The 17,969-nt window shown below is 53.8% G+C and overlaps 1 protein-coding gene across 2 annotated transcripts in view; it reads left to right on the forward strand.

Annotated features, from left to right (window-relative positions):
- Window positions 1-17,969, forward strand: part of LOC133354066 (tumor necrosis factor alpha-induced protein 8-like protein 1) — a 76,582-nt gene that overhangs the window by 39,162 nt on the left and 19,451 nt on the right. Inside the window, exon 1 of one of the 2 annotated variants that reach the window (XM_061570621.1) lies at window positions 4,421-4,603. The exons of the other annotated variant lie outside the window; for it this stretch is intronic. Within the exon in view, the coding sequence (XP_061426605.1) occupies window positions 4,507-4,603 (97 nt within the window). The 5' untranslated portion in view covers window positions 4,421-4,506. Of the gene's footprint in view, window positions 1-4,420; window positions 4,604-17,969 lie in introns of those variants that run through there. 2 annotated transcript variants of the gene reach the window in all.

Below are 17,969 nucleotides of genomic sequence, written 5' to 3' on the forward strand. Positions count from 1 at the left end.
AACGCAGCGGCGGCAAAATAACGAAGCAAATTCAGTGAGCGATGTTAATTCCTACACCGTTACGTAATGGCTAATGCGGCTCAAATGTTGTGCAAATTTAATTGAATCAATGCAGGAGATGAAAAAGAAAAGCCCTAAAACGATGTAAATCGTAAGTTGTCGCCTCTCAACCTCAAAGTGTTGCCACACAGCAGTTTTAACATTTCATGTTTGACGCTATCTCCATGCAGATGGGGATGGAGGTGGAAGCTTGCGTTGGTACTGACGCCAAATATGCCGCGCGATGTATATTGTCAAATGACCTGCATTTTCCATTCAATTAAAAATCTTAATTTTAAAATGTATACTTTAGCCCTTTATCAAGTGCCTACTGGATTCCCTACTGCTCGTCAGCCGTGACGGTTGTTTGACCATAATTCACCATAATTCACCATACTTCACCATAGTGATCATTGCAGGCTGATTAAACGGGGTGGGGTGCGGCGGGGGGCTTAGGCATCAATTGCCACCAATGTCAGCCGTGGCCTGGAATCAAACTCGCGTGTCTCCTGGCTCGCAGCCACAGAGCGAGCAGTGCGCTCATCGCCGCACCACTCCACCACTCCTCCACCGCCCCCCACAAGTTTGATAATTACCCAAATGTATGCGTTTCTGGTGAGGGCGGTGCCGTGAACATCATCCGTAATCATCTGACACGCGACGTGCATATTTAGTTGTATAGTCGTAATAATAAACAGCAGTCGTCCTGTGCTTGGTGGATGTCGCGGCGGGCGTGTGGGGGGTGTTGATACTCCGGGAGGGTTCATGGGAGAGAGTGGATGGGGGTTCATGAGGAAGTAAGCCATGTTTGGGGTCTGTGCCAGCTACAGTGCACCAGCGAGGCAGCCATACAGGCAGTGAGACGGCAAGCCAGTCGGTAGCCAGCCAGTCGGCGAGGTAGTCGGTGAGGCAGGGAGACACGTCAGTCAGCCAGTGAGTGGGTGAGCCCGTCGGCTAGTCAGCCCACTTGGTGAGTCAGCCAGCCAGCCAGCGAGCTGGTCAGTCTCGCGAGCCAGTCAGCCAGTCAGCCTTGCGCAGGAGGAGGGTGCGGGTGTGGGGCGGGTGTGAGGAGGCGGGTGTGCGTGCAGCACCCTGGAGTGGGTAGAGTGTTTGAGTGTCTGTGTGTGTGAGAGGAGGGAGTGAGAGCGTGAGAGTGAGTGGAGGAGAGTGGAGCGGTCAGGGCCCTCCGCTACGAACCCGGCGACCCGAGTTCGATTCCCACTCACGGCCAACATCGCCACGAGGGAGACAAAGGCGGCCGGGCGTGGTGCTGGCCACCCACCCCCTCGTGTGCCGTGCCGGCTACACTACCGCTGTGGGAGCGGTAGTGTAGCGGTTAGCGCGCTGCGCTATGAACCTGGCGACCCGGGTTCGATTCCCGCTCACGGCTAACACCAGTGACGATTATCTGAACCGGTCCTGGGCCTCCCCTAGGTCGACTCAGCCTTAAATGAGTACCTGGTGCGGTGTGTAAACATCGCCACTAGGGAGACAAAGGCGGTCGGGCGTGGTGCTGGCCACCCACCCCCTCGTGTACCGTTCCGGCCTTCATAGGTGCTCGCTAACAGCACTTGCCCCTACAGTCTGTTCAGGCTATACGGGGGATCTTTGTCTGGTATGCGAGTGTGTCGGCGCGTGTATGTAGTTGTAGGTGTGTGCGGGTGAGTGCCAGTCAGCTGTGGAGATATGTAAACAGTATGAACTTAACTTCAGCTGGAACAGTCCGGAACACTGCCACCAGGCATTGTTTCATTATTATGTCCTATCTTACATAAATAAACCTGTTTAGCATGTTTAGGAGTATGTACCACTGGACGCAATAATATAGGGTTAATACTATTGTGGATAGGTGTCCCTTGCACTCTCGTGGTAGTGCCTTACGCCAATCATCCCTCCTACTCCAAGCCAGCCGATCGGCATTCAGGGATCGACTCTTCGATCCGTGTGCGCGTGGCGAGCTGTGATCCCCGTGACTTGTGGAGGGGTTCCCTGGCGGGTCCCCACAGTCGCTGTGTTGCTGTGGCCGTGAGTGGCGACGCGTTGTGGGAGAGCGGTGGTGCAGCGGTTAGCGCGCTGCGCTGTGAACCCGGCGTCCCGAGTTCGATTTCCGCTCACGGCCATCACCCAGTAACGATTATCTGAACCGGGGCCTGGGTCTCCTCCCCTAGGTCGACTCGGCCTCAAATGAGGACCTGGTGCGGTGTTTAACCATCGCCACTGGGGAGACAAAGGGGGTCGGGCGTGGTTGCTGGCCACCCACCCCCTCGTGTGCCGTTCTGGCCTTCATAGGTGCTACTCGCTAACAGCACTTGCCCCCAGCATTCTGTTACAGGCTATAGGGGGGGATATACGGGGGATCTTTGTCGTCGTGAGTAATGGGATGATGGGGTGTATGTGACAGTGGTGGTGTGTGTGTTGGTTTCTGGGTACACGTGTGTTGACGCTTCCAAATGTGTACGTGTGGGATAGTGTGATTGTGCATATGTGGCGAGCGGAGTTCAATACGGTGACGAATATATAAACCGGTTCCTGGGCCTCCCTCCCATAGGTCGACTCAGCCCGAAATTAGTACCTGGTGTAAACATGAGCACTGGGGAGACAAAGGCGGTCGGGCGCGGTTGCTAGCTGCACCGCCACCCATCTCGTGTGCCTTGGTTCTCTTCACAGGTGCTCGCTAATGACACTTGTCCCAGGCTATCTTGTGGGGCAATCTTTGTTCTTCGTGTGTGAGAGTGCGTGTAGGAGGAGCGGTGGCGCAATGGTTAGCACGCTGCGCTATAAACCCAGCGACAAGAGTTCGATTCCCGCTCACGGCCAACGCCAGTGACGATTATCTGAACCGGTCAGCCTTACCCGCCCGACTTGGCATCTGTGAAAAAGAGCTTCATAGCTCATCAGATTCCTCCAGTTTAAATAAAGATTTTTATTCTGAAACGACTACCTGTTGCGGTGTGTAAATATCGCCACTAGGAAGACAAAGGCGGCCGGGCGTGACCCTTTGTTCGTGTGCCGTGCCGGCCTTCATAGGTGCTCGCTAACAGCACTTGCCCCAACAGCCTGTTCAGGCTACACGGGGGGTCTTTGTCTTCGTTTGTATCCACGTGTGAGTGCGTGGAGCTGTGGGTGAGCGGTGGGGTAGTGGTTAGCGCGCTACGCTGGGCTACGAACCCGGCCACTCGAGTTCGATTCCCGCTCACGGTTTCACCCAGTGACGATTTTCTGAACCGGTCCTGGGTATCCCCTAGGTCGACTCAGCCACAAATGAGTTCCTGGAGCCGGTGTGTAAACCTCGTCACTGGGAAGACAAAGGCGGCCGGGCGTGGTGTTGGACACTCATCCCATCGTGTGCCGTGCCCGCCTTCATAGGTGCTCGCTAACAGCACTTGCCCCTACAGCCTGTTGAGGCTACACGGGGGGTCTTTGTCTTTGTGTTTGGCTGGTGGGGGGTGGGGAGGGATGTCGCTGCGTGGTTATTAAAGCAGCTCCCTGTCCATCCCGTGCCTCAGCCTCAGCAGCAGCAGCACACTCCTCCACTAGACGGCACAACACCACCACCACCAACACCACCACCACCCCAGCCACCACCACCAGCAGCAGCAGCTGCTGCTGTTCTTCTTCCGCAGGCTCCGCGCGGCAGCGAGGCTGCCTCCCAGAGCCGCTCTGGGTAGAAGAGGCAGAGCAGGGGGCTGTGTTGGCTCGCCAGCTGCTGCTGCTGCTGCTGCGACTAGCCAGACACGAGGGTGTCGTGGAGAGGAGTTGTCGTAGTTGTTGTTGGTGTTGTAGTTGTTGTTAGTGTTGTTGTAGTGGGCAAGGGGGCAAGTAGCGTGTTATATCAAGTTGTTGACGTTGTGGGGGGCAGGGAGTGAGGTGAATGTTGTAGAGAGTGTGGTGGTGCAGGGTGTGAATTGTAAAGTTTGCAGGTGCGAGGTGGTGCAGTGTTTAGGGGACACATTGTAGGGTACCGCTTATAATTCCAGGCTGCATGTGCAGATTGTAGGTGCAGCCCACAGGATATTCATGCCGGGCATAGAATATCGCCGACAGGATATATTTGCGTAGGATACAGGATACAGGTGCAGGATACAGGCTGAAGAGCGCAGACCACTGAAGGCAGTCAGCCTCTGTGGTGCAGGATACAGCAGACAAACTACAGGGAGACAGCTTACAGGGCGCAGGCTACAGGGCTACAGGGTGCAGGGTGCAGTAGAGACAGACTGCAGGCTGCAGGCTCCAAGCTACAGACTACAGGGTGCAGTAGAGACAGGCTACAGGCTACAGACTACAGGCTACAAACTACAGGGTGCAGGCTACAGGCTACAGGCTGCAGGCTGCAGGCTGCAGGGTACAGGCTGCAGGCTACAGGCTACAGACTACAGGCTGCAGGCTACAGGCTGTAGTGGACGGGCTACAGGCTACAGGCTACAGGCTGCAGGCTACAGGCTACAGGCTGTAGGAGACGTTCGAGACATGGACTCGAGTGAGCAGGTCACGTCGCCCCCTCTCTGTCTGGACTCGGATGAGGGGAGCGGCTGCAGTGATGCCGAGCTCTCGGATCAGCCTGAAGGTGAGTAACCCTGGGCACGAGGAGATGCCAAATTGAGTGCCACGTACATCTGTGGCTCTCTCAAAGCCTGTGATGATCTATGTTAATCTTTGGGTGTCTGTGTATAGAGTTCAAGAATGGCTTTGTCAGTCTATGGGTCCTCCGAGCAATGCAACTCTATGGGGGGTTCCGTGTAAGTTTGTGCGTCTCTATGGAAATCCTGGGAATAATTCGTCGCTGAATATTTCCCAGGTCGCCGATAGTAGTGGGTGGAAACCCGAGTGGCCCAAGTCGTAGCCGCAGCCATAGCGGGAGGGGGGGCATTGGATGTGGTGTGCCGGTCAGAAGCCCTGGGAGCGTGAATGGTCACTTCATTATCGTGATACACAGCTGGTGAATGCATGTTGAACTGATTTCGTGCCGTACGAGCCAACCGTGCGTGGAAATTCAGCACAGCGGCGAAATCCGACACGCAGTGGTACGCCAGTAAACATGGAACGTGGGGCTAAGATGCCAACGTTGGGCCAATGCCGGCGTGTTTGAAGTGCATTTCGCTGTGAAAGTTGTTCGCATTTGGGAATGCATGGTTCGGGAGGGGTGGAGAGAGTTATTTTTAATATCATGGTTGCTAAGCACAGGCCCAAGATGAAAAGCGGCCTACAGGAGTAAATAAAAATAAATATATTTGGTGATCCTGCTTCTGCTGCGTTGGCAGTGGTACCACGAGCACGTTTTTGGCAATGTCCCTTCTTCTGAGCACATTTGGAGTCCATGGATAAGAATGTGACCTGCTTCATGACTTTCGCGAAGTTATTGTAGTCGGAGCTTAAGGACGATGGGAGGGAATCCAAAGTGGATCGGTGCGCGGGCAAAAGCGGAGAGAGAAGCGAGAGGCTAATCGGTGGTGTGCGTGTGGCCTCGCGGAATTTGCGCTGTGTCTGTGTTATTTTACGTTGTATGTTGTGTTATGGTTGTACCAACAAACCGTCTACTCTGCGAGCTCAAACAGCAATGTTTTAACATAAACCGTAGCCATGAATTGTCACCAGGCAATACATAAGGAAGGACACGGAGCTGAAAGAGTAACAATATAATAACGGATACGAAGAATTTGTAATCCCGTTGTCAATCCACTGTGGAGAGTAAGTTGACCATACTTCACCAAGCTGGTCAGTGCGGGTGGTTCAACAGGAGGGAGCCCAGAACCGATTCAGATATCACTTGCCACTGATGTTAGCCGTGGCCAGGAACTCAAACTCAGATTGCCGGGTTCATAGTGGAGCCACACTCGCTAACCGCTACGCCACTCGCTGCCCCCTTCATAATAAAGCATTTGATAAAGATGTAATATTTTAAATGAAATGGTAAATATGTCTTTCAGTTCGATATTTTAGAGCTGTATTGAATATCTGGTGGCTTTTTGATGCATTTATTTGACTGCCAAGCTCTTTGGGATGCCCTTGAACGAAGAGGGCTCTAAAAACCAGAGTGGAATTGTACGGTTTTAACAAATAACCGCAGGCGATGACGTGCAAGATGGGTCCAAGAGACGGCCTTGGCTTTCCCCGACGTTTTTGGTGCAGGCAACACAGACAACATCGACAGTCAAAAACAATAAACCCCATCAAAACCAAAATGATACATTCAAACGGCAAGAGCCACCAAGGTAACGGCGATTAAACTCCAGGGCGTTAGTTAGCGCGCTATTTTTAGCTGCGCGGAGAGGATGAGAGTTGATTGCTGCTCCCGCCGCCGCTGTCGCCGATGATGATGGTGGTGGCTATGATGATGATGTTGTAGTCTCTTTAATGTGCGTTGCTTTCTCGTCTCTAATTGCTTTCTCTCGCACCTCGCGTGCCTCGTCTTGCCAACCGGGAGTGCAGCAAGGAACGCAGAAGACACGCATATCTCCCTACCGTACCCACCACACACACCCTCCTCCTCCTCTTCCGTCATGCGATAACGCCTGCCGCCACCGCGCTCCGAAATGAAACGCATTTAGGCCGAGGACACATTTGGGCAGATTAGAGCAAAGGGCAGCGATCGTGTGTCTCTCCCTGCCCGTCAGGAAATGAAGAGGACCGGTCCGTTGCCCTTTGTCGAGCGCCTATCGTCGTCGTCGTCATCGTCACCGCCGCTGCTGTGTGCATGTCAAGTGGTCAAGTTAAACACTGTTCACAGTTTTGTCCAGCGTGGGAATTTTTGCGTTCATATTCCCGAAGCGATAGTGCAGGTGGTTTGCCGATGCGAGTTTGATTACCCGCCACGACGGCGAACGTGAGTGGCGAGTAATGTATCTAAACTGGGCTGCAGTGACCGGCGTGGTGAAGTATGGTCATATGACGCCCCCCACGACCCGTACGTACGCCGTGGCGAAGCCCTCGACCTGTATTGGATCCAGACGTGTAGAGTTCACACTGGCCGCTTTCCCTGAATAACGTTTGATGGAGGTTTCATTGTCTATAACCCTAAACCACAACATGAACCCAGACGTCAATCCTATTACTAATCCTATCCCTGCCATTGAGCCCCGACCAGGGGCCCCTAAGGGGGTAACGCTAAAGTGTCAGCCTCGCAATTTTTCGCTTAAGCGACTGCTGGGAAACAGGCGTCCACTAGAGGGAGCTCTAGAGAGCCCCCTCTAAAAATGGTATTTGGCCTACTCTTCTACACTTCATCCTCGCCGCACGCGACCTGCCGATAGATCAATCGACCGCAGGGTGCGTGAGAGGAGGAGGGAGGATTTGAGACACGGGCCTGCTGTTGCATTTGCCACGTCCGGAGGTAAAACCCCCGTGACCCTCATCCTCCCACCACGGCAGTGTGTCACTGCTAGCCCCCGACTCTTATCCCAACCCCCAACGTGTGAACATAAGCAGTTGGCTGCTGCACAGTGAAGGACGCACATTATGTACTCCTATGTTAAAAGTTTTACAGTTTAAAGAAATTGAATGCCTACGGACAAGTCCATTGTATACGTTATGTAAGCTTAGTCCTTGACGGTCGGTGTTTGAGATGGAATTTGACACTGTGCTACCACAGCTGTTTGTATTTTGTTCCCACGTACAGTATACTGTATATATTTTATTAAGTTATGTAAGTGTAGCAAAATAACATTCCGTTTTTTTATTGTTTTGAGAGATACTTTAGTGAAGCTCACTGGTAACTGCATAGCTATTTATTTATTTGCCAGCTCAAAGCCAGACTCCTGCCGAGCAAATTAATTGTTCTACTTGTGGCACCGGCGATGGCTCCTTTGCACAAGATAACAATGGCTGTGACCAAAGATGCCCTTGGTGTTGGGCGGATAAAAGAAAGAAAATAACAAAAAACTACGACGTTTCGATCACAACACAAACGATCGTCATCAGGAGAAAAAAAACACGAATACAGTTGAAAAAAAAGAATGGTGCTGAATTTACAGGACATTGTAAAACCCGATTTGAAGCTTTCGTGACTGCAAGAATCCATGCGCTTTGGTTCTTTCGGTAAAGTCACGTAGCTAGAAAATAAAATAATTCACGACGAAACGTCGAAACGTCGTGATTTATTTATTTTATACCTACGTGACTTTACCGAAAGAACCAAAGAGTATTGTAAACCCCGTTGATAAAAACAGAAGCCATAATACAGGTTTTCTGGGTTAGATCGCGTAAATATAAATGTGTCGTTAAACCCACCACCACCCGACACAGCCAATTCATAGGTTTTTTGACGTAAACAGAACGTGCCAATTCGTTAATTGTACAGCACATCGGTGTGTTTAAGAGTAAATCCACAACATTTACAATCTGAGTACGACATTTCGCCAGTAATTACAACCAGCATCATTGGTCCATAGCCAAGCAGCGCTGGGGATGTTTATTTATTTATTTCGTTGTTTCCTGTCCGATAGTTTCTATAGCGATGAATTTTCTGTCTGTGTTTTTCCTGGTCACGGCGACTTGGCGTCGCGAATTAGTTTAGCGAACCGATCTGCTCGCCGCCCACGTGGAGAGTGGGTCTGTGCGAGCCGGTTTTTATAAAAATGTTTTTAAATCTTTCGCCTGGAGATTCCCTCGATATGCAAACGTCCCGTTGTTTGTAAGGGCGTCCGCTGGCAGCGTGCGACACGTGTACAAGCACGTAAACGATACCACTAATGCACACGTTTAAAATCTACAATGTACACCGTAGACGTTTATACAGTGTCAAGTGCGTTTTACACGGTGTCAGGGACTTGCACAGGACAGGCAATGCAGCATGCTCGAACATCACAGCGCAGTCAGATCCATAGACAGATGGTGTAACACCGCTGGTTCACGTTTAACTCTAACCTCGTTTTATTTGTCCAGGTAAGGCCCACTGAGCTATATAGCGCTTTCTCAGATGTGACGTGGCCACAAATAGCTCGAAGAAGAGGCTTATCACGTGGACATTTATCGGAGCCAAATACTCTATAAACGCGGGATGTTGATTTAAATGTGGAAGGAAAAAACCGAAGAACTGTAGAGTATTTTCTCACAGTGAGAAGTCTCAACGAGTGGTGACTTCCTACTCCGATGAGCGATTGAGGCAGTGCTCACATTCGGTTTACCACCCTAAGCCAGTGATGTATATTCCACACCCAAATGGCGGGTGCCAGTTTATCTGTAGTACAACCAACTCTTTACTTCCCCACAAAAGTGGTATCTGTTTTATTAGCCCCGGAAAAGATGATGGTCTGAGTCAATCCACACCCACCACCCCCCTGACATGAACTCGTGACCTTCCCGAATGCGGGTCGCTCGCTCTCGTGCCGAGCCACCTGGCATTTGTAGCAATCATAGCGCCGTAAGTAAATCAGTCCAGTCGGCAAGTTTTGAGAACGAGGCGCCGTGTCGACAAACTTGCCCGATCTAAACGAACGAGCTCGTGTTTGTTTTGGCCACTGATCGATCGTCCAATGGGTGGTTTCTCCTTCCGTGAAGGCTCTTCCCTTCGGCTGAAATTTCCAGCCCAAGTTTCAACGACATCCACACTGCGGACCCCTCCCTGGTCATGTGACTCTAATGGAACTGACCTTGAAATCCATTGGTGTACAGCTTTGAGCATCATCCTCCCTGATGCACACATTACCTTTTGGTACTCCGGTTTCCAAACACTCGTAAAGCAATTATTTGGTGGTCCTGACGTTGGCAGTGCTGCACAAGCAGAAAGACCTTTAAAAACACATTTGTTAATAACACTGTGGCCTGGAAAGGGAAAGTAATATGATAGGAGACGTTTTGGGCAATGGGCCTTCTTCATAGGACACCGAAGATGAAAGGAATCCCCCTTATAAACGAATTCGCCAAACATCTCAACACAGGACCCTCCTTCAGAAAGAGTCTTAGGACTCTGTTAGTTTTTGCTGTGTAAATAATTGGCATATTCATTAAGTCCAAATTAATTCCCCCCCCATAATCATTATTTTCATCTCTCTTCACGCAGGGTGTTGTGTTTGTCAGTGCTCGACACGTTCAAAGGAGCGTGACGATCGGATGATTAACAGGAGACGACGGTGAGGTCTGCGACGAGTGATCGGTAACGATATTAACAGCTGATGGATCGCGCACCCGTTAATGTGCAATGCGACTTTCGTTAATTAATTGTCGTTCGAGCAAATACAACGACGTCGTTTGTCGTAAAGCAGTATTGACCAAACATCGGTCGAACCATCTTTATTTCGTAGTGAAAAAAATATGTACATTTATATTCCATAAGAATACGAGCTTAGCTCAGCGAACATAATTATGATGAAAACGCTGCAAGAAAATTACTTAAGCTGCGAAAGCGAAGTGATAACATGTGCTTTATAACAGCGTGACTTCTACAGCATGAAGTGAGATTGTTTTCAATTGTTTTCCATCTCACTTTAGAAATGGTTAAATAGGGAGGCTGCCCGACTGGTGTTCGCACCTCGTTCCACAGTTCAAGGGTCGTGCTGCCAGTACAGGGCGCTACTGAGAGTCTTGAGACACTGCGAGGCTTTCCTAGCACAAGGGCATCATCATCATCATCGTCATTATTGTTGTTGTTGTTGTTCCGAAGTCCGACCTCAAAGTGTAAAATCTTCTGCCCGATGACTCTCAATAACTTCAACTTGTAACGCTGTGCCGCCACCGCACGGTGTTCGCTCGCTCTCTTCGAAAGACGACGACTCGGAGGCTCGAGCAGGAACCAGCAGACGAGCTGAGGAGACGGCGCTACTAACAGCGGAGCTGTGCAGACCTCTATACATATTAAGACGAGCTTCACTACCCGGCTTCGCCCGGGACTTGGATTATTGTCTTGGATTAATATTACGTGGAAGGTGGGGGGGGGGATGCGTGACGTCAGCAGGCACACTGCGTGACGCTTCCGCATGCGGGTGACATCACAAATGTGACGTCACAGCTCACTTGCCGTGCAAAATATATCCATTATTGCGCCCCCTCCCATTTTTTTTGACAAAAATCTATTTTTATACTTTTTGCAATCTGGAAACTACCCACATGCCAAATTCCAAGTTTGTTGTATGTCGGAAAGTATGCTAAACATTTCGAACAGACACACATATTCACAAATTTCCCTATTATATATGTAGTGGTGGTATTGACGTGCGCCGACAGTGATGGATCACGGGGCGCGGGGTTGGGCACGCGATGTGGGCGTGGCATGGACGCGCGCGCCGGTGGTAAGGCGCGCTCACACAAGCTGGGAAAAGAGGATCGTAGCGAGTGCGCAGTGATTGGTCAGATAAGTGGGTGCTCTCAGCGACGTCCGCAGGAGGGGTGTAAAGGGAGACGCGCGAGAGCACTCGTGGTCAGTGTTAACCAGTTGAAGACCGAAGACGGGGTGGAGGAGGTAGTGGCCCGAGACCCCTAGTCCCGCCGTCCTTGTGAGGACCGGGGCCCTGTGTGGCTCGGAGCCGAGACTGGGGGACCCGTAGTCCGACGCCCGTGTGGGTCGGGACGGTGGTACCCAGAGCCGAGACGGGCACCCCCGGCTGGGTGTGTCCCGGAAGGCTACGGGGCGTAAGAGCCCGTGTCAGTATAGCTGAGTGGGTGTTTGTCACCCGTGTAGCTGAGTGGGTGTTAGTCACCCGTGTAGCTGAGTGGGTGTGAGTCACCCGAGTAGCTAAGTGGGTGTCAGTCACCCGTGCAACGAAGTGGGTGTTAGTCACCCGTGTAGCTGAGTGGGTGTGAGTCACCTGAGTAGCTAAGTGGGTGTTAGTCACCCGTGCGACGAAGTGGGTGTTAGTCACCCGTGTAGATGAGTGGGTGTGAGTCACCCGAGTAGCTAAGTGGGTGTTAGTCACCCGTGCAACGAAGTGGGTGTGAGTCACCCGAGTAGCTAAGTGGGTGTTAGTCACCCGTGCAACGAAGTGGGTGTTAGTCATCCGTGTAACTACAAGTTGGTGAAAATAAAGAGTGTGCTACCCGTCAAGACGTCTCCCGCCGAGTTACTACTTTACAACTGGCGTCAGAAGTAAACCTGTCTTCAAGAAAAATGGACACAAGGAAGACTTCGCGTACCCATGTGCAAGATCGGGGAGACGACGGCGTACCGGAGACACCAACCTCGGGAGGAGAGGACGAGGAGTTGCCGCCGATACAGCACTTCGCGGAAATGGCCGATGCTCCGCTTGCCTCCGACACCAGCCTGCAGGACGCACACTCCCGCCTGGCGGAGTTGCTGCTCGCCGCCGCTGCGATTTTGGCGGAAATCTCCGTTCCAGCGGGCGGAGGGACGGCTGCGGGGTTGGAGGAGGCGGCGCGGCTGGAGGGATCCCGCCAGATGGCGTTTCGCGCCAAAAGTTTTGGAGTTGGCGCCATTTTTGAGGGCCCGCCACCGCTTGGCGGGAAGCGGGGACACCACGTGGCCAGAGATCTCCACACAGCGCAGCCCGCGTCATCGGCGCGCGCCGGAGATCTCCATTATGCGCCTGCAGACGGAGCCGACATCTTCTACAACCACAGCGGCACGCGGGAAAATCGTTCCAACGACGACGACGGCGATCGAGTCCTCCAGCAACGATTGCCCGCGCTGTCGGTGTTCAAGGCGGACGGGGGCGACTGGGGAGCCTTCCAGCGACGGTTCGTCGCGCATCAAGAAATGTCGGGGTGGTCCGACACCACTGCCCTGCGCTCGCTGCCAGCGATGCTCGACGACGACGCGCTTGCAGCCTTCACATCGGCCCCGAGGTCGTCCCGCTCAACGCTCCAGGCCGCGCTACACCTGATGGCCAAGGTGTTCGGGCCACCCTCGACCTGTCGCCACCAGTTCTACGATCGGCGGAAGGTGGTTGGAGAAACAACGCTCGCCTATCGCACGGCGCTGCTCGCCCTGGCAGACTCAGCTTTTCCCCGCATGGACAAGGAGGGGAAGGACGCCATGGTGACGGAGCAGCTGTTGGCGTTGGCTCACGGATTGGGAGTTCCCATAAATACGGCGGACGAGATGGACATTTGCTCTCTGGGGATTGCCACAAGTATTCACGCTTACGAAGTCCTAAAGCGAAAGCCGACGGTCGTCTGCGCATCGGTGGGGAACGGGGCACTGGCCGCCACAATCGTCGGCCCTCAGCCTGCTGTGCCTCGGGAGGAGGCCTTCGCTGGTTCAAGGCCGGGGGAGTGGAGAACGGGAGGTCGTTCGCCCACACGCTCCTCCCGCAAGCTGGAGCAACCGAAACCTACGACGTCCCTCGTCGTCTGCTACAACTGCGGCCTTCGGGGCCACGTCGCGTCCGGGTGCCGGGCCCCACGTCAACGCACCGCGGGACCACGTCCGGACGACGACCAGGGCCTCAAGACATCCCAGCTGAACCCGGCAAGTTGCGGCACCTCACACGTTCGGTCCACACGCACGGCACAGTCGGGTCGCCGCTTAGCGGTGGGGGGACCGTGTATGGGCACCGGGGGTTCGGTTCGGCGAGAGGGGTCCGCGTACGGCCCGAAGGCAGTCGAGTGGTCCGAATTGGCCCACAGGATTGTGGCTGCGTCGGCCGGGTCGTCCGTGGTAACGGGGTACATTGACGGGGTTGAGGTCCGGGTGCTCGTGGACACGGGTGCGTCGGCCACTATTATTTCGGACCTTATTTATAATATTCTTCCCGTCCAATGTCGACCCCTTCTGCCGGTGGACGTACCATTTTACGCGGCGAACGGGGGATCTTTGGGAATCATCGGCCAGATTCGGGCGAATATTTGTATTGGCGACATTAAATTGGCGGGTCCTATTTTTGTATCATCATCGTTGGCCGTTCCTTGTTTGCTAGGCACGGACTTTCTGTCTAAAATGCCCATCAAAATTCTCATAGACCAGGCCTGCATTGAGCTTCCGTCGGGTCGGCGGGTTGAGTTTTTGAAGAGTCCAAATAAGATACGCACGGCTTGTGCGACGGTGCAGGCGCTGGCAACCCGGACTGTACGGGTGCCCCCGGGATCGCAAATGTTGGTACCCCTTCGGTTGAGAAAACCCCTTGGGGCGGATGCGGGGGCACAGGGAGTTCTATTGGGGCCGTCTAACAGGGCTAAAGGGGACCTCGACTTAGTGGTGGCCCAGACCATGGTGAGGGGGGACAGTGAGCCGTTCGTTGTGGTCCTGAATACGGGGTCGCGGCCGGCCGTGATTACGCAGGGAACGGTGCTGGCTCACGCCGCGCCGCTACCCGTCGAGGAACAGCTCGTTGCTCACGCCGATTCAAATGTCGATACGCATCCCCAAGGTGAGGAGGGGACGGAGTGGTTGGACTCGTTGTGTGCCGGGTCCAGTACCTTGTCCAGTGTGCAGTTGGGTGCATTGAGGGGCTTGCTGCTCGAGTTCGCTGACGTGTTTAGCAGGCACAAGTACGACATTGGCTGCACAGACCTGTTGCGCCACCACATAGAGACTGGGGACGCGGCCCCTATTCGACAGAATCTCTTCCGGCTCAGTCCAGCCGAGAAAGAGCATGTGCAGTCGGCAGTAAATGACATGTTGGCGGCCGACATCATTGCGCCCTCTTCCAGTCCGTGGGGTGCTCCTATCGTCTTGGTTAAAAAACAGGATGGATCCCTGCGGTTCTGTGTCGATTTCCGCCGCCTAAACAAAATATCAATGGCCGATGCGTATCCGCTCCCCAGGATGGATGAGTCGCTGGATGCCTTGGCAGGAGCACAGTTTTTTTCGACGCTCGATTTGCTTTCGGGATTTTGGCAATTGCCCCTCGATGACGAATCAAAACCAAAAACCGCTTTCCGGACACCGGGAGGCCTATTTGAGTTCAACCGATTGCCCATGGGTTTACATTCCGCTCCTGCCACGTTCCAGAGGCTCATGGAATTGGTTTTGTCAGGCCTCCAATGGGACACCTGTTTGATTTACCTCGATGATATCATCGTTTTCAGCCGAACTTTTGAGGAGCACCTCCAGCGACTGAGAGCAGTGTTTCTCAGGATGCGTTCCGCGAAGCTAAAGTTTAAACCGGCTAAATGTTTTCTGCTTCGGGAATCGGTCAGGTATTTGGGCCATATCGTTAGCCGTTCGGGGATCTCGACGGACCCTGCTAAGACGCAATGCGTCGGCTCATGGCCAACACCGACCTCTGTTACTGAAGTCCGCAGCTTCATAGGATTTGCCTCCTATTACCGTCGTTTTGTCAAGCAGTTTGCCACCATAGCCAGGCCCCTGCACGCTTTGACGGCTAAAGGGGTGCGGTTTCACTGGGGGCCGGAGGAGGAGGCCGTGTTCTGCTCCCTTCGTGACGCCTTGGTGCAGGCTCCCCCCTTGTGTTACCCCGATTTCACGCAACCGTTTGTGCTCGACACGGATGCCAGTAACACGGGTATCGGGGGAGTGCTCTCACAGGTGGTCGGGGGGGTCGAACGGGTGGTCGCCTACGGTAGCAGGGTTCTGTCCCCCGCGGAACAACGCTACTGCGTGACACGGCGTGAATTGCTGGCGATTGTGTTTTTTATACAGCAATTCAGGCCGTATCTGTATGGCCGTCACTTTACGGTTCGCACGGACCATGCGGCTCTCCAATACGCTATGCGGGTGGCGCAGCCATCCGGCCAATTGTCCCGATGGTTGGAGGTCCTTCAGGACTACCAATTCACGACGATTTACCGCAAGGGGTTGCGACACTCGAATGCGGATGCATTGTCACGGTTGCCGACGCGTACGGAATGCGCATGTCAGTTGGGATCGGCGCGATGTAAACCCTCTGTCGCTGTCCCCGCGGAAGTGGTGCTAGCCGCCACCGATACTACGGGGGTCGACGCCCCCACGGGGAGGGACTCGCTGTTAGCATTGCCTCTCATCGAGTGGGGCCGTCTGCAAATGGCCGACAGCTCCCTACTCGCGCTACGTCGGAAGGTTGACGTTCCCGAGGGCGGGGAAACGCGGGTCGGTTCCTGGGTGTGCAGACAGGGCCTCTTGATGAAGTGGGACTCCATGTCCCGGCGTCACATGCTTGTGGTGCCGGTTGCTGTACGGGGTAAGGTCGTCCTGGCTGCCCATGAATGACTCATGTATCTGGGGTTTCACAAAACGCTCGCCCTCATTCAGCGAGACTACTATTGGCCGGGGATGGACAACGACGTGGCGAACATTCTTAAGGGGTGTGTAGGGTGCGCTAAAAGAAAACCGCCACCAATAGCGGCTAATCCACCGCTGCAATCCATTCAAGTTTCGCGCACGAACGAATTGGTCGCGCTAGACATCTTGGGGCCCTTTCCCACTACACCTCGGGGAAATAAGTTCCTGCTGGTTGGCGTAGAGTACTTCACCCGCTGGCCCACGGCGTGGCCACTCGCCAACCAGTCGGCTGCGGCAGTGGCGGACGCCTTTGTCCAAGGTTACGTTTTGGACAAAGGCGCCCCCGAACGCTTGCTGACGGATCAGGGGAAAAACTTTTCGAGTGTTTTGTTGCGCGAGGTGTGCGACCTGTTGGGTACAAAGAAAGTACGTACCTCCCCGTACCACCCGCAGACTGACGGTATGGTTGAACGTCTGAACAGGACGATTACGTCTATGCTGTGCCAACAGGTATGCGACGACCAGGTGGATTGGGACTTACAGGTACCGGGGGTACTAGCGGCCTATCGGATGGCACCCCATGCGGCGACGGGGTTTTCTCCATTTTTTCTGATGTATGGGCGGGAGGCTGATCCGGCCATGGACGTCCAACTGGGGATTTCACAGCCACGTGCAAAATCTAAATTGGCAGACCATATTAAGTTTAACATCGCCAAATTGGCTGAGGCGCGTGAGGCTGCGAGATTGAATTCACGCTCTCGGCAGATCGCGAACGAGCGATTGCATGAACGGAAGGTGCATACGCACAATTGGGAACCGGGCGATAAGGCCTGGCTGCATTGTCCACACGCACCGTTGGCTACGTCCCCCAAACTGTTGAGACCATGGAGGGGACCGGTAGAAATTGTGCGGGTTGCACGACCCCAGAGTATACAGATTAAATGGGGAAAACGCCGTTGGTACGTGCACCCCTCCCGACTGAAACCCTACGCGGCGCCGCGTGACCCCGGGTTGTGCCGTGACGACCGAGCGTGTGATGTGACCGTCGACTCGGGGAGGGATGTGTCGCAGGCGGATCCTCACGTGTCTCCACCTGACCCACCCCCAGGTGTCTCGGACCTGACGGCTGTTGACCGTCGGGAACCGGAACCCCGCGGCTCACGCGGAGCCCCGATGCCTGGCCCATGCCTTCCTGAACTGCCGGCGCCGCCGGATGGCCAACTGCGTCCTGTGCCGTACGACGGTCCGGCAAGGCGGACTCGGGCAAGGACGCAACACTTTTCATGAAAAAAAAAAAAAAAAAAAAAAAAAAATCTTTTTTTATTAAAGCCCGACCTCGTTGCCGGCTTTTCCCTCTGCCGGGGTAATGTCCCGTTTAAGGGACGCTCGGACACATTGGGACGCTGCATGAGTCGGAGAGAAAAGAAGAGAAAATGAATAAAGAAATTTGTTTTTATTGTTATTCTTTCCGCATACACAGTATCGTTGCCACTCGCCGGATTGTGCATATTGTTCTTGTTGTGGGTGGGGCGGTTGCTGGGTTTTGCGAATTGCGGTGTTCATGTTGTGTTGTTAGGGTTTTGTTGTTATGTTACGGGGCACACATAGGGGTGAAGGGGTGTTGTATATTTTATTAGCAGCCGGGTCGGCTGCGAGCTATGTGGTAGGGGGTGATGTAGTGGTGGTATTGACGTGCGCCGACAGTGATGGATCACGGGGCGCGGGGTTGGGCACGCGATGTGGGCGTGGCATGGACGCGCGCGCCGGTGGTAAGGCGCGCTCACACAAGCTGGGAAAAGAGGATCGTAGTGAGTGCGCAGTGATTGGTCAGATAAGTGGGTGCTCTCAGCGACGTCCGCAGGAGGGGTATAAAGGGAGACGCGCG

Source organism: Lethenteron reissneri, chromosome 46 (genome assembly GCF_015708825.2).
Source record: "Lethenteron reissneri isolate LAM-NWPU_2019-01 chromosome 46, ASM1570882v1, whole genome shotgun sequence".
NCBI lineage: Eukaryota > Metazoa > Chordata > Hyperoartia > Petromyzontiformes > Petromyzontidae > Lethenteron > Lethenteron reissneri.